The sequence below is a fragment of the Anomaloglossus baeobatrachus genome, chromosome 2 (assembly GCF_048569485.1).
Source record: "Anomaloglossus baeobatrachus isolate aAnoBae1 chromosome 2, aAnoBae1.hap1, whole genome shotgun sequence".
NCBI lineage: Eukaryota > Metazoa > Chordata > Amphibia > Anura > Aromobatidae > Anomaloglossus > Anomaloglossus baeobatrachus.
In genome coordinates this window covers 310693121-310708838 of record NC_134354.1, presented here as the reverse complement: position 1 = coordinate 310708838, position 15718 = coordinate 310693121, and the positions used below count along the sequence as shown (strand labels likewise).

Below are 15718 nucleotides of genomic sequence, written 5' to 3'. Positions count from 1 at the left end.
AATAAAATGTTTTTTATTACTTTCATATTATACAATTTTATAACACAGGGATGGGTAGGGAGGTGTAATTAGGGCAAATATGCGTCTGCTAATAGGTCAGAATGCATATTCTAGGTGACAGGTTCCCTTTAAAAAATGACAACCTTTACCTGTGGTTTCATCCACTTTGACTTCAGCTTCAAGTTCAAGTGAGATTCTTGTTACTTCCTTATTGAATATTGATCGTGAGCTGCGGTGTGTAGCCTTCCAAGAAGAGTCACACTTCAAATGTATATAGGTCAGCTGACAGTCTGAACATGGTGCAGTGGCACCTGAGAACAAGACAAAATGTATAAGTGTGTGCTAGGGAGAAATATAATCCTATTTCTGTTTTTCCATCCCTCCCTAACATAACGTTCCTCTTCCGATATTCATTCTTGCTACTTTTTCCACCATTCCTTCTCATCCTCTCTTCCTACCACTTTTCTCCTCCATTTTTCATACTTCCATGTCTTGTGTTTTCCTCCCCTCGTGTTGATCTGCCACGCACTCGCAGGTCACATCTGGAATCCTTGAGTTTGAAGGATGCCTTCTGTTTAATGGGTGGCACCATTGTCTCTAATTATAAAAAAAAAATACAATATTAGGAATGTAGGAAGGTATTTATTATTAGGTTCCATTAAACTAAGGAAACAAGTTAGATTTTATAAACTTCAATGAAAGAATTAGTACTACTGCTTCCTATGAACAAGAAAATATGTTTCATTAGATCTTATATAAGATGTGATCTATAAGCAGGTTCCTCACAATTTCATATATGCAAAATATAAAAGATTCCTTGTGCTGGGAGAAAGCGAGCATTGTAATCGACAATTTTCTGTAGTCCCACAATAAATGGAGAGGGAGTTGAGCATGCACATTGCTGCTCCATTTAAAAGGGACATCTAAGTCCCCTGTTCTGGGGCTCATTGGAGGTCTGGCCATCTGTGCTTAGGTAATAGCTTATGCTTTCTGGAATACTCCTTTTATTCCTATATCTTTGCTGGGGTGCTAGTGTGTGGGGGGTCAGGAGCTTAGCTTTTTCTGATAATGATTATGTTACAGAGCTGTACCAGCAAAGGCCAGAGATAAAACATCAATGCAGAAAAAATCTGCACACTCAGAGGTACAGGGCAATACATTTTATAAACACTAAAGAACTCCATAATTAAAAACAATTAAAAAAAAAGACAACCCCTTAACCCTTTAGTGACGGAGCTAATTTTCACCTTAATGACCAGACCAAATTTTGCAATTCTGACCAGTGTCACTTCATGAGGTTATAACTCTGGAACGCTTCAACGGATCCCGGTGATTCTGAGATTGTTTTTTCGTCACATATTGGACTTCATGTTAGTACCAAATTTAGGACAATATTTTTTGTGTTTATTTATGAAAAAAATTGAATATTGGCAAAAATTTTGAAAATTTAGCAATTTTCAACTTTTGAATTTTTATACCGTTAAACCAGAGATTTCTGTGACACAAAATAGTTAATAAATAACATTTCCCACATGTCTACTTTACATCAGCACAATTTTGGAAACAAAATTTTTTTTTGTTAGGAAGTTAGAGGGGTTCAAAGTTTATCAGCAATTTCTCATTTTTACATCAAAATTTACAAAACCAGTTTTTTAGGGACCACATCACATTTGAAGTGACTTCAATAGGCCTAGATGACAGAAAATACCCAAAAGTGACACCATTCTAAAAACTGCACCCCCCAAAGTACTCAAAACCACATTCAAGAAGTTTATTAACCCTTCAGGTGCTTCACATGAACAAAAGCAATGTGGAATGAAAAAAAGCAAAAATTAAATTTTACCTAAAAATGTTGCTCTAACCCAAATTTATTCACTTTTAGAAGAAATAACACAACAAAATGGACCTCAAAACTTGTTACCCACTTTCTTATGAGCGCGCTGATACCCCACATGTGGTCAGAAACCTCTGTTTGGACAAATGGGAGGGCTCGGAACAGAAGGAGCAATATTTGAATTTTGGAAAGCAAATTTGGCTGAAATAGATTGCGGGCACCATGTTGCATTTACAGGTCCGCTAAGGTACCTAAACAGAAGAAATCCCTCACAAGTGACACCATTTTGGAAACTAGACCCCTCAAGGCTTCTATCTAGGGGTATAGTGAGCATTTTAGATCCACAGGTACTTCACAGATTTTGTTAACGTTACGTTGTCATATTGAAAATTTTAATAATTTTCTCAAAAATGTTGCTTTAGCATCAATTTTCTCACTTTTTCAAGAGGTAATTCCAAAAATTTGACCTCAAGGTTTGTTAACCACTTTTTTATGAGTGCGGTGATACCTCACATGTGGTCTGAAACCTTTGTTTGGACAAATGGGAGGGCTTGGAACGAAAGGAGCAATATTTGAATTTTAGAAAGGAAATTTGGCTGAAAAAGATTGCGGGCACCATGTCGCATTTGGAGGTCCCCTAAGGTACCTAAACAGCAGAAACCCCGCACAAGTGGCCCCATTTTGGAAACTAGGCCCCTCAAGGAATTTATCTAGATGTTTGGTGAGTACCCTGAACCCTCAGGTGCTTCACAGAATTTTATAACGTTGAGCCATGAAAAAAAAAAATAAAATTTTACCACAAAATTGTTATTTCAACCAGGTAGCTTTTTTTTTTACAAGAGTAAAAGGAAAAAATTCAGCATAACATTTATTGTGCAATTTCTCCTGAGTTTGGTGATACCTTATAAGTGGTGGAAATCAACTGTTTGGGCGCATGGCAGGGCTCGGAAGGGAAGGAGTGCCATTTGACTGCAAAATTGGCTGGAATCAATAGCGGACGCCAGGTTGCATTTGGAGAGCCCCTGAGGTGCCTAAACAGTGGCGGTCCCCCAAAAGTGACTCCATTCTGGAAACAAGACACCTCAAGGCTTTTATCAAGGTGTATAGTGAGCAGTTTGAATCCACGAGTACTTCACAGAATTTGATAAGCTTAGGTTGCCATATTGAAAATTTTCATTTTTTTCACAAAACTGTTGCTTTAGCATCAAATTTCTCACTTTTTCAAGAGACAACAACAAACCGTGGACCCCACAGGTTGTTATCCAATGTCTTATGAGCACAGGGATACCCCACATGTGGCCAAAAACCTCTGTTTGGATAAATGGGAGGGCTTGGAATGGAGGGAGCACCATTTGAATTCTGGAAAAGTTGAAATAAATTGCGCGCACCATGTCACATTAGCAGGGCCCCTTGGGTACCTATACATCAGAAAACCCCCACAAGTGACCCCATTTTGGAAACTGGATTTTATTCAGGAGTATAGTAAGCATTTTGAATCCACAGGTACTTCACAAAAATGTTGCTGTAGCAACAAATGTCTCACTGTTAGGCTATGTGGCCATGAGCCAGCGACACGGCGTCTAGTACACAGTGTCAGCCTCCTGCAGAAATGTGAGTGTTGTCCACGGGAGAACGCAGCTGCCCATGCCCATGATTTGGGTTCAGGCTGCTGTGGAGCTCTAAGCTACCTGCAGAGAACACTCTTGTCTCCGCAGCATAAATTGACATGCTGAGGCTCGGGAAGCTGCGCCACAGGTCGGTTTATGCTGCGGAGAAAAGAAGCACATTGGGCATGGGATTTCTAAAAATCCTTCCACTGTGCTTCTACTGCACAACGCAGCGCTATGGACGCAGGGAAAACACTCTGCGCCCAAAACGCTGCAAACCCTGATTGTGGGCACACAGCGTAAAATGCTACAATGGATGAATGGATAGATGTCAAACAAATATAACGTCCCATTCCCCTGCATATTCTAAGCTGGCGCCCTTTAGTGCCTTTCATGTGGCACTAAAGGGTGCCTAGCCTTGTATTTAGCCCCCCAAAAAATTAATAATTAAAATAAACGACGTGGGGTCCCCCCTATTTTTGATAGCCAGCTAGGGTAAAGCAGACAGCTGTAGCCTGCAAACCACAGCTGACAGCTTCACCTTGGCTGGTGATCAATTTGGAGGGCTCCCAAGGCGTTTTTTAAAAAAAAAAAAAACGTGGTGTCCCCCCCAAATTAGATCACCAGCCAAGGTGAAGCGGACAGCTGGGGTCTGGTATTCTCAGGGTGGGAAGAGCCATGGTTATTGGACTCTTCCCAGCCTAAAAATAGCAGGCCGCAGCCGCCCCAGAAGTGGCGCATCCATTAGATGCGCCAATCCTGGCGCTTCGCCCCAGCTCATCCCGCGCCCTGGTGCGGTGGCAGACGGGGTAATATATGGGGTTGATACCAGCTGTAATGTCACCTGGCATCAAGCCCTGGGGTTAGTGATGTCACGGCATCTGAACAGATACCCGACATCACTAACCCAGTCAGTAATAGAAAAAAAAAAGACAAAAAAAAAATTTATTTGAAAAAACACTCCCCGAAACATTCCTCTTTTACCAATTTATTGAAAATAAAGAAATTCCGGTCGCTGTAATCCATTTTGGAGGTCCCTCGGCGACTCTGGATCTTCTAGAATATGGGGGGCACGTTCAGGGAACGTATCCCCCATTTTCTGGAAGAGCAAGCTCTCCATGAGCAGTGTGGGTGCAGTAATCTGAGAATACTGCACTCACACTGCCCCGGTCCAACCTAGGGCAGAGTGACCTGCAGTAACCTCATTCCAGAATATGAGGGGCACGCTCACAGAACGTACCCCCCATTTTCTGGAACAGCAGCCTCTCCATGTGAGGAGTGTGGCTGCAGATCACTGCACTCACCCTCCCCCGGTCCACAGTGGAGCCTGTGCATCAGCGACGTCAGCAGGATCCCTGCTTCCAGGGATCCAGCTGACAGCCGCTGTCTGCGCATGCGCCGCCAGCATTGAAGAAGGAGGCGGCGATCGCGGGCCCGGAGCGGCAGACAGGTAACGTATAACCGGGGGCTTGGGGGTGGGGGGGGTTACGGGGGGTGACCTAGTGGGACCTGGGGACACCTTTCTGCCGCATGTGACGTGTCACATGCGGCAGAAAGAGCAGAATGAAGGCGGCCGCGCGCTGTGCGCCGCCATCTTCCACGCTCCGGAGGGGGGAGGGGGGTGGTGGCTCTGGAGAACCGGAGGGGGCTCCGGTGACCAGAGGGCTCCGGTGGACCGGAGGAGGGGTCAGGGGGAGGACATTTCCCTCCGATCTGAAATGTTTGATCATTTCAGATCGGAGGGAAATGACTGCAGAGCCGGCGCCGGCGGCAGTTTTCTGTGCGCTTCGGCGCCATTTTGGATGTCCGGTGGGGGTAGGGGTGGGGGTGGGGGGACTCTCCGGTACCGGGGGCTTTGGGGGCACTAGGGGGTTAGATTTCTTTCTCATCTGACATGTTTGATCATGTCAGATGAAAAAGAAATCAGTTTTACCGGCCATTTCTTTTTTTTTCATGTGTTCGTCGGTATACGGTGTATACCGGCGATCACATTAACGGGGTCCAAAAAAAACACCCCGATTCATAATCTGGGGGGTCTCAGCTACCCCCGGTAGCTGAAACCCCCGAGATTTTCGGTCGCTGGGGGGCGCTACAGGGTTTTTTCGGGCCGCCGCTTTAAAGCGGCGGAACAGAATAAGTACCCTGTTTTGCCGCCGCTTTAAGTCGTACGGCCGTCGTTATGAGGTTAAATATATGTAAATAACTATACAACAATGACATGCAACAATAATAAATATGTAACATGTGTTATAAGATCACTCTAGATTGAAATATATATACAGTCATATGAAAAGTTTGGGCACCCCTATTAATGTTAATCTTTTTTCTTTATAACAATTTGGGTTTTTGCAACAGCTATTTCAGTTTCATATATCTAATAACCGATGGACTCAGTAATATTTCTGGATTGAAATGAGGTTTATTGTACTAACAGAAAATGTGCAATCCGCATTTAAACAAAATTTGACCGGTGCAAAAGTATGGGCACCTCAACATAAAAGTGACATTAATATTTTGTAGATCCTCCTTTTGCAAAAATAACAGCCTCTAGTCGCTTCCTGTAGCTTTTAATGAGTTCCTGGATCCTGGGTGAAGGTATATTTGACCATATTTGTTTACAAAACAATTCCAGTTCAGTTAAGTTTGATGGTCGCCGAGCATGGACAGCACGCTTCAAATCATCCCACAGATGTTCAATGATATTCAGGTCTGGGGACTGGGATGGCCATTTCAGAACATTGTAATTGTTCCTCTGCATGAATGCCTGAGTAGATTTGGAGCGGTGTTTTGGATCATTGTCTTGCTGAAATATCCATCCCCTGCGTAACTTCAACTTCGTCACTGATTCTTGCACATTATTGTCAAGAATCTGCTGATACTGAGTTGAATCAATGCCCATGCGACCCTCAACTTTAACAAGATTCACGATGTCGGCATTGGCCACACAGCCCCAAAGCATGATGGAACCTCCACCAAATTTTACTGTGGGTAGCAAGTGCTTTTCTTGGAATGCTGTGTTTTTTTTGCCTCCATGCATAACGCCTTTTTTTATGACCAAACAACTCAATCTTTGTTTCATTAGTCCACAGCACCTTCTTCCAAAATGTAACTGGCTTGTCCAAATGTGCTTTTGCATACCTCAGGCGACTCTGTTTGTGCCATGCTTGCAGAAACTGCTTCTTTCGCATCACTCTCCCATACAGTTTCTCCTTGTGCAATGTGTGCTGTATTGTTGACAGATGCACATTGACACCATCTGCAGCAAGATGATGCTGCAGGTCTTTGGAGGTGGTCTGTGGATTGTCCTTGACTGTTCTCACCATTCTTCTTCTCTGCCTTTCTGATATTTTTCTTGGCCTGCCACTTCTGGGCTTAACAAGAACTGTACCTGTGTTCTTCCATTTCCTTACTATGTTCCTCACAGTGGAAACTGACAGTTTAAAACTCTGAGACAACTTTTTGTATCCTTCCCCTGAACAACTATGTTGAATAATCTTTGTTTTCAGATCATTTGAGAGTTGTTTTGAGGAGCCCATGATGCCACTCTTCATAGGAGATTCAAATAGGAGAACAACTTGCAAGTGGCCACCTTAAATACCTTTTCTCATGATTGGATACACCTGCCTATGAAGTTCAAAGCTCAATGAGGTTACAAAACCAATTTAGTGCTTTAGTAAGTCAGTAAAAACTAGTTAGAAGTGTTCAAATCAAGAAATTGATAAGGGTGCCAATACTTTTGCTTTTTTTTCTGTTAGTACAATAAACCTCATTTCAATCCAGAAATATTAGTCCATCAGTTATTAGATATATGAAACTGAAATAGCTGTTGCAAAAACCCAATTTGTTATAAAGAAAAAAGGTTAACATTAATAGGGGTGCCCAAACTTTTTCATATGACTGTAATTAATAGCAAAAATATGACCATAAAGCCAATAATAAAGTGCTAATAGTGAAATCAGTACATGTAACCGTGAAAATGTATGCATAAAGAATAACGAAACTAACAATTAGTATCCAAATCACTTGAAAATAATCAATGGAAAGCACATATTACAAGATAAATAACTCCAAGAAGGGACCAAAGGGGGAAACCCACACAAATCGCTGCATTCGAAGACTTACACTATTTATAAAAACTTAGGGATATTTGGCTTTTGTGAGAAATTTCAGGATGATCCTAAAATGCCCTCTAACCTTTTCAGATGAACTTAATGTGACCTCTAAACTTTTGAATGTTCATGTCTAGCTGTTCAATGTTTCAGTATTTTTTTTTGCACACAACTTGCTGTTCTCTTACAAGGAGCTTAATGGCAAAATTTACAACAGGTGTTCGATCCATGAATCGCCCAATAAATTTCAGAGTTCAATTAGAAATGGTATTTAAACAGTCTACCTCCTCATCATGCTCTTTACATTTTGACATCATGAGACCAAGATGACACCTAATAATTGATCAAAAGAATCTCTTCAAGCAGGATGTTCTCAGATGGAAATGGCCACTTAGATTAGAGTGTCACAGAGTGTCATCAGCAGGTTTTAGCAGAGAAACAGAGAGATTGGAAGAGTCACAGAAAGGCAAGAAATGGACATCCAAACTGATGACCACTTCATTGTTAACTATGTCCTTTGGATCCGGATAATCAATGGCACACAACTCAAGGCACATTTAAGGAAGGTGAAAGGCACCCAAGTGTAACATCAGATCACTCAAACCATTTATATCAGCGTGGTCTGTGTACTAGATGACCTGCAAGGGTACGTAACCACACCACCAGGCATAGGCATCATCTACGCTGGACGAGAGACTAGTGGGCCTCAGTGCTGTTCACTGATGAAAGTCGATTCATGGTGCGCAAAAATGATGGCCGCTAATGGTGTTGGAGATCTCAAGGGGAGTGCAATGCATCAGCCACTGTTCTCACCAGTTGAGCCTTTGCTGGTGGTGGTGTTACAGTGTGGGCATGTGTGTCTAGTCAATACACAACTGCCCAACCCTCTGTGAATGGTACAGTGACAGCCGCTACTACTTGAATAGCATCATTAATCCAGTCATTGTGCCTCTGCATGAACAAAAAAGGCCTAATTTCATCTTTATGGATGACAATGCTCCAGCTCCTCAAGGTTCCATCATTAGGGTATGGCTGCTGAAGACTGCGGTACCTCAAATGGAGTGGCCTATACTTTCTCCAGATCTTAATCCCATAGATAACCTATGGGATCAGCTGAGTCACCATGTAGAGGCTTGTAACTCTGTACCCCAGAACCTCAATGACCTGAGAGCCGCCCTTCAAGAAGAGTGGGATGCTATGCTTCAGCAGGCAATAACTCAACTTGTGAACAGCATGAGACATCATTTGTCAAGCTGTAATTGATGCTCAAGGCCACATGACAAGTTATTGAACATTCTTTTGGGTGTTATATCCAATGTTGTGGGCTTGTGTTGACATAAATAGTTTGAGATAAGTAAATCACCATTCCATCCTTCTAAATACCCTACTTTCATGATAAAATATCACTGTAGTGTGAACGTTTTTATACGTGTTCCATAAATTTCACCTAAAAGCCATAAATATCCCTAACTTTTTGTGAGTAGTGCATATAAAGGAATTTGAAGAGAGACATCCCATTACTCATGCCTAATATCATTTTGGGACTGTTTCATATCTGATGTCAGAGAGGATTTATTAAGGAATCTAGATGTTGAACTTTAAAATTAAAAAAAACTTCTTTTTTTTATATACAGAGTGGAAAATAAGTATTTGATACACTGAAGACTTTGCAAGTTTTCCCACCTACAAAGAATGGAGAGGTCTGTAATTTTTATCATAGGTACACTTCAACTGTGACAGACAGAATCCCTCCCCCAAAAAATACAGAAAATCACTTTCTATTATTTTTAAATAATTAATTAATAATAAATTTGAATTTTATAACATGAAATAAGTGGTTGATCACCTATCAACCAGCAGGAATTTTGGCTCTCAGAGACCTGTTATTTTTTCTTTAAGAAGCCCTCCACTCATTACCTAAATTAATTGCACCTGTTGGAACCCGTTACCTGTATACAAGACACCTGTCAACACAATAATCACACTACAACAGTTCAAGGCATAAAAGGTAAGAAAAAATATGAGCACTCACCGGTTATTTGCTGTGTGGAAAAACCTTTTATTCAGGCATCGGAGTTACATGCTGTGCAGGGAGGGGAGAGGGAAGGAACAGGCAGCACGTGTAGACGACGATCGTTTCGCACACCTGCGGTGCTTCGACGGGTCTGATTAATTGTGACATCACATACTGATATTTAAATTAGCAAGTCAAGCTGTCATCAAAAGGGGAGTGATTAAAACAATGTTAAAAACAAAACCTATACAGGTGATGTGACAAACTGAAGAGTGCAATGTATGGCAGGCAACGAAGCAAATAAAAATTCATTTAGCCTAAAAAGACTACTAAGTCGTTTTTATCATTGAAGCTAATTTGGCTCATAGCCTTGTATCTCATGATATATTGAGCTTCTTTGCGGAGCAGTAGTTTGTGGGTATCACCACCCCCTACTGGTGTTTCCACCAGTTCCAGTCCAGCAAAGGTTAATAAATTGCAGTCTGCATTATGTGTAATTATCATATGATTGATCAATCGAGTAGCACCTAACCCCGTGGAGATGGAATTCCGATGTTCTCTGAACCTTATAAACAGTGGTCTAATTGTCTTCCCTATATAAAAGAAGCCGCAAGGGCAGAAGACGATATAGACCACCATTTTTGTTCAGCATGTAATTAGTTGTTTCGTTGTGTGCCATATATCGCCTACTCTAAAGGATTTTTCTGTTACGTGATATTGGCAAAAAGAGCAATTTCCACATCTGTGGTTACCCACTGGTCCTGTGTCATGCAACCATGTTTTGGGGGGAACGTATCGTTTTTTAACCAAGACATCTCCAATATTTTTTGTACGTCTATAGGAAATAAAAGGTCTGTTACTGGCTATCTCTGATAATTCTTTTTCTTTTTCTATGATGTGCCAGTTCTTATTAATGATGGATCGAATGATCTTATCCATCAGACCGTATGTGAAATTAAACACAAACCGTTGTTGCGTTTTAGCTTGTGTTTCATTATTATTAGTCTGGGGGTGTCTTGGTTGATTTTTTCTATTCCCTATGGCATTTTTTTCCCAGGCTCGTTCCTGTGCCAATACAATCTCGGACTGTGGGTAACCACGTTCCAGAAATCTCAATGTCAGATCATCAATTTGTTTGGACAGCCTCACAGGGTCATTATTAATTCTATAAACTCGCAGGAACTGACTGTATGGTATCGATTGAAGGACATGTCTGGGATGTGCACTTTTATGGTGTAGTAATGTGTTTACTGCTGTGGGCTTTCTATACAGTTTGCGTGTAATTTTTCCCTCTATGACAGACAACCTTACATCCAGAAATTCAATGATTTATTCACCAAATACGGATGTGAAAAACATGTTATATTTATTCACGTTTAGATAGCTCACAAATGCCTCCAAGTCCGCCTGGTCCCCATCCCATATAATCAGTACATCATCTACAAAACGTAGATATTTTCTGATGTGTTTTATATATGGGTTTCTAATATTATAGATAAGTTCTTCTTCCACTGTAGCCAGATATAAATTCGCAAACGTGCATGCTACAGGAGTTCCCATAGCTACTCCGCTATGTTGGAGGTACCAGGTATTGCCGAACTTGAAGGCATTATGTGATAGAACGAAGTCTAAAGATTCCTCTATAAATTTAATCTGCGCAGGACTTTCCCCTATCCTTTTCAGTCTATCAGTAATTACATTAACCCCAAGTTGTTGTGGTATGCGGGTAAATAAACTTTCGATGTCCAGGGAGACCCATTTAAAAGAGGGTTGCTACTCAAAATTTTCAAGTTGTTGGACTAAATCTCCTGTATCTCTAACAAAGGAAGGGATGCAAAAAAGCAATGGGTGCAGTAACCAATCCAAATATTTGGAAAGTGCTTCTGTTAGTGAACCTACCCCTGATACAATGGGTCTCCCTGGTGGTGCAGTTGTGGACTTATGAATTTTAGGGACCGCATACCAGTGTGTTTTATTTGGAAATAGAGGTAAAAGTTTTTCCGCTCTGTTTTTGGTTAAATAGCCTGAAGCTACTTGTTTGTTTAATAGGGTACGGAGTTTTTCTTTGAACTTGATGGTGGGATCACTTTTCAGTGTTATATAAACTTCAACATTATCTAACTGGGAATGTGCTTCTTTTAGATAATAATTTGTGTTTAGCAGCACCGTAGCACCGCCTTTATCTGCTTTTCTTATTGTAAGATTTTTTAGCGATTGTATTTTTTTCAAGGCATGAACCCGATAGGGTCACTGCTACATTGTTTCTCTGCTGAAGAGGCCATCACTGGATTTCTCTGTGTGTTTTTAGTAGCAAAAAACTTTTTTAAATGTAACTTGCGACAAGCTTTAAAAAGGTCAGTCTCAAAGTCCACAATATCGAAGGGCTCCGGGACACAAAAATTGAGCCCCTTTTCCAGCACGGCTATCATTTCTGTGTCTAATACATGGTCAGTAAGATTGAATATTTTCTGTTTGGTCGGCTGGATTAGGCTCTCCACGCTACTTTCTTCCTTTTGCCTGTCAAAGCTGTACTTGTGTTTGCCTCGAACTCTCCTCGTGCGTCTTCTAAAGGGTTACTCGGTTGCTTGAATGTAGTATCCTCACTGAGCCTCCTTTTTGATGGTGGTGGATCATCCAAACCACTATAGTCTGAATCAGTTGTCCATGCTGTTTTTCTGTAAGTGCCCTTATTAGCAGGTTTAACAAATCTTTTCTTTGATCTATTTTTTTAAAAAAATGGTGTGTTGTCAGAATTTTTATTCCATTTAAAAATGTTGTTTGTTTCATAGTCTGTTTTGTCCCGTAGAAATTTTTCCTTTTTACGTTCCTTCACCACTGTTTGGAAGGGGATTAATTTTTTTATCCAAGTTGTTTAAAAATAGCTTCCATTGATCCTTTGGAATTCTAGTCTCCAGCTCTTGCCTGAGCCTGACTAGCTCAGCTGTGACTGCTTCATGTTCTTGTTCATTCTTTTGTAAGACTATGTCCAAAAATTTCAAGGAACTTTCCATATGGACTTGCTCCCATTGTTTTTTGAAGTCCATATCCTCTTGATAAAACGAGATGGCTTTCATGACCCTTAGACCTCGGGGTACCCGGTTACACTCCTTATAGGAGTGCAAAGACTGCGTTGACCAAAAAAGTGAGATTTCCTTTTCTGCTAGGTTGGCTATTTTATGTTCCAGAGACTTTGTGCTCATAACATCAGTGTCTGCTTTATTATTGCAGTCTAAAAAGAACCTGCTGGCGTCCTCTCTCCCCGGAAAAATATCTTGCTCCACAGAGCCAGCTGCCTCCATCTGCTCAGTCTCCATGGCAAAGTAAACGCATAAAAAAAGGGGCCAAAGTGAACTGTGTTTTATAAAGTCCAGACTAGAGTGTGCTCACTGCACTTGTAATATGCACTTTGTATATGAGCACCACGGAGTTGTAATTATCCTGGCAAAAAACAGTTAAACGCATTACCGGCAGAGTGTACAGCAGTGGCATGCTTGGTTGTGAACTGATCCTGACTATATAGAGTACTGCCCTGCCTTTTTTCTTCTCAGCTTTCCCCATATGTTGAATCTATTACAAGTGCAGTGAGCACACTCTAGTCTGGACTTTATAAAACACAGTTCACTTTGGCCCCTTTTTTAAACAACTTGGATAAAAAATGAATCCCCTTCCAAACAGTGGTGAAGGAACGTAAAAAGGAAAAATTTCTACGGGACAAAACAGACTATGAAACAAACAACATTTTTAAATGGAATAAAAATTCTGACAACACACCATTTTTTAAAAAAAATAGATCAAAGAAAAGTGCTAATAAGGGCACTTACAGAAAAACAGCATGGACAACTGATTCAGACTATAGTGGTTTGGATGATCCACCACCATCAAAAAGGAGGCTCAGTGAGGATACTACATTCAAGCAACCGAGTAACACTTTAGAAGACGCACGAGGAGAGGTCGAGGCAAACACAAGTACAGCTTTGACAGGCAAAAGGAAGAAAGTAGCGTGGAGAGCCTAATCCAGCCGACCAAACAGAAAATATTCAATCTTACTGACTATGTATTAGACACAGAAATGATAGCCGTGCTGGAAAAGGGGCTCAATTTTTGTGTCCCGGAGCCCTTCGATATTGTGGACTTTGAGACTGACCTTTTTAAAGCTTGTCGCAAGTTACATTTAAAAAAGTTTTTTGCTACTAAAAACACACAGAGAAATCCAGTGATGGCCTCTTCAGCAGAGAAACAATGTAGCAGTGACCCTATCGGGTTCTGCTACAATGATCTTGAATCTGCGTCTGTGAAATATGACGCAATGCTGTTATTAAGCATTGCGGATGATAATATCGATCTCACAGCTGAAGAGACCGATGCGGATCAAAATATTAATAATAAAAGGGATCATTCCTCATTTTTCACTGATGGAATAAAATCTACCTTTTTTCCTCCTGTAACACAAGGAAATAATATAGATCTGTTTCAGGAAATCGTACTCCGTGAAATCCGAGCGGAAAAGTATCCCTCCCTGCCAGACAACCTGTCCAGTGCTGAAAAACATGCCTTGAAAAAAATACAATCGCTAAAAAATCTGACAATAAGAAAAGCAGATAAAGGCGGTGCTACGGTGCTGCTAAACACAGATTATTATCTAAAAGAAGCACATTCCCAGTTAGATAATGTTGAAGTCTATATAACACTGAAAAGTGATCCCACCATCAAGTTCAAAGAAAAACTCCGTACCCTATTAAACAAACAAGTAGCTTCAGGCTATTTAACCAAAAACAGAGCGGAAAAACTTTTACCTCTATTTCCAAATAAAACACACTGGTATGCGGTCCCTAAAATTCATAAGTCCACAACTGCACCACCAGGGAGACCCATTGTATCAGGGGTAGGTTCACTAACAGAAGCACTTTCCAAATATTTGGATTGGTTACTGCACCCATTGCTTTTTTGCATCCCTTCCTTTGTTAGAGATACAGGAGCTTTAGTCCAACAACTTGAAAATTTTGAGTAGCAACCCTCTTTTAAATGGGTCTCCCTGCACATCGAAAGTTTATTTACCCGCATACCACAACAACTTGGGGTTAATGTAATTACTGATAGACTGAAAAGGATAGGGGAAAGTCCTGCACAGATTAAATTTATAGAGGAATCTTTAGACTTCGTTCTATCACATAATGCCTTCAAGTTCGGCAATACCTGGTACCTCCAACATAGCGGAGTAGCTATGGGAACTCCTGTAGCATGCACGTTTGCGAATTTATATCTGGCTACAGTGGAAGAAGAACTTATCTATAATATTAGAAACCCATATATAAAACACATCAGAAAATATCTACGTTTTGTAGATGATGTACTGATTATATGGGATGGGGACCAGGCGGACTTGGAGGCATTTGTGAGCTATCTAAACGTGAATAAATATAACATGTTTTTCACATCCGTATTTGGTGACCAAATCATTGAATTTTTGGATGTAAGGTTGTCTGTCATAGAGGGAAAAATTACACGCGAACTGTATAGAAAGCCCACAGCAGTAAACACATTACTACACCATAAAAGTGCACATCCCAGACATGTCCTTCAATCGATACCATACAGTCAGTTCCTGCGAGTTTATAGAATTAATAATGACCCTGTGAGGCTGTCCAAACAAATTGATGATCTGACATTGAGATTTCTGGAATGTGGTTACCCACGGTCCGAGATTGTATTGGCACAGGAACGAGCCTGGGAAAAAAATGCCATAGGGAATAGAAAAAATCAACCAAGACACCCCCAGACTAATAATAATGAAACACAAGCTAAAACGCAACAACGGTTTGTGTTTAATTTCAAATACGGTCCGATGGATAAGATCATTCGATCCATCATTAATAAGAACTGGCACATCATAGAAAAAGAATTATCAGAGATAGCCAGTAACAGACCTCTTATTTCCTATAGACGTACAAAAAATATTGGAGATGTCTTGGTTAAAAAAACGGTATGTTGCCCCCAAAACATGGTTGCATGACACAGGACCTGTGGGTAGCCACAGATGTGGAAATTGCTCTTTTTGCCAATATCACGTAACAGAAAAAGCCTTTAGAGTAGGCGATATAGGGCACACAACGAAACAACTAATTACATGCCGAACAAAAATGGTGGTCTATATCGT

The 15718-nt window shown here is 40.9% G+C and overlaps 1 protein-coding gene across 3 annotated transcripts in view; it reads right to left on the bottom strand.

Annotated features, from left to right (window-relative positions):
- The window catches only part of SCUBE3 (signal peptide, CUB domain and EGF like domain containing 3), a 1252506-nt gene that overhangs the window by 600301 nt on the left and 636487 nt on the right, over positions 1–15718 (bottom strand). For all 3 annotated transcript variants that reach the window (XM_075335886.1, XM_075335887.1, XM_075335888.1), the window contains 2 exons: positions 484–597; positions 150–311 (listed from right to left, as the gene is read on the bottom strand). In XM_075335886.1, coding sequence (XP_075192001.1) covers positions 150–311; positions 484–597 — 276 coding nt within the window. The remainder of the gene's footprint in view (positions 1–149; positions 312–483; positions 598–15718) is intronic.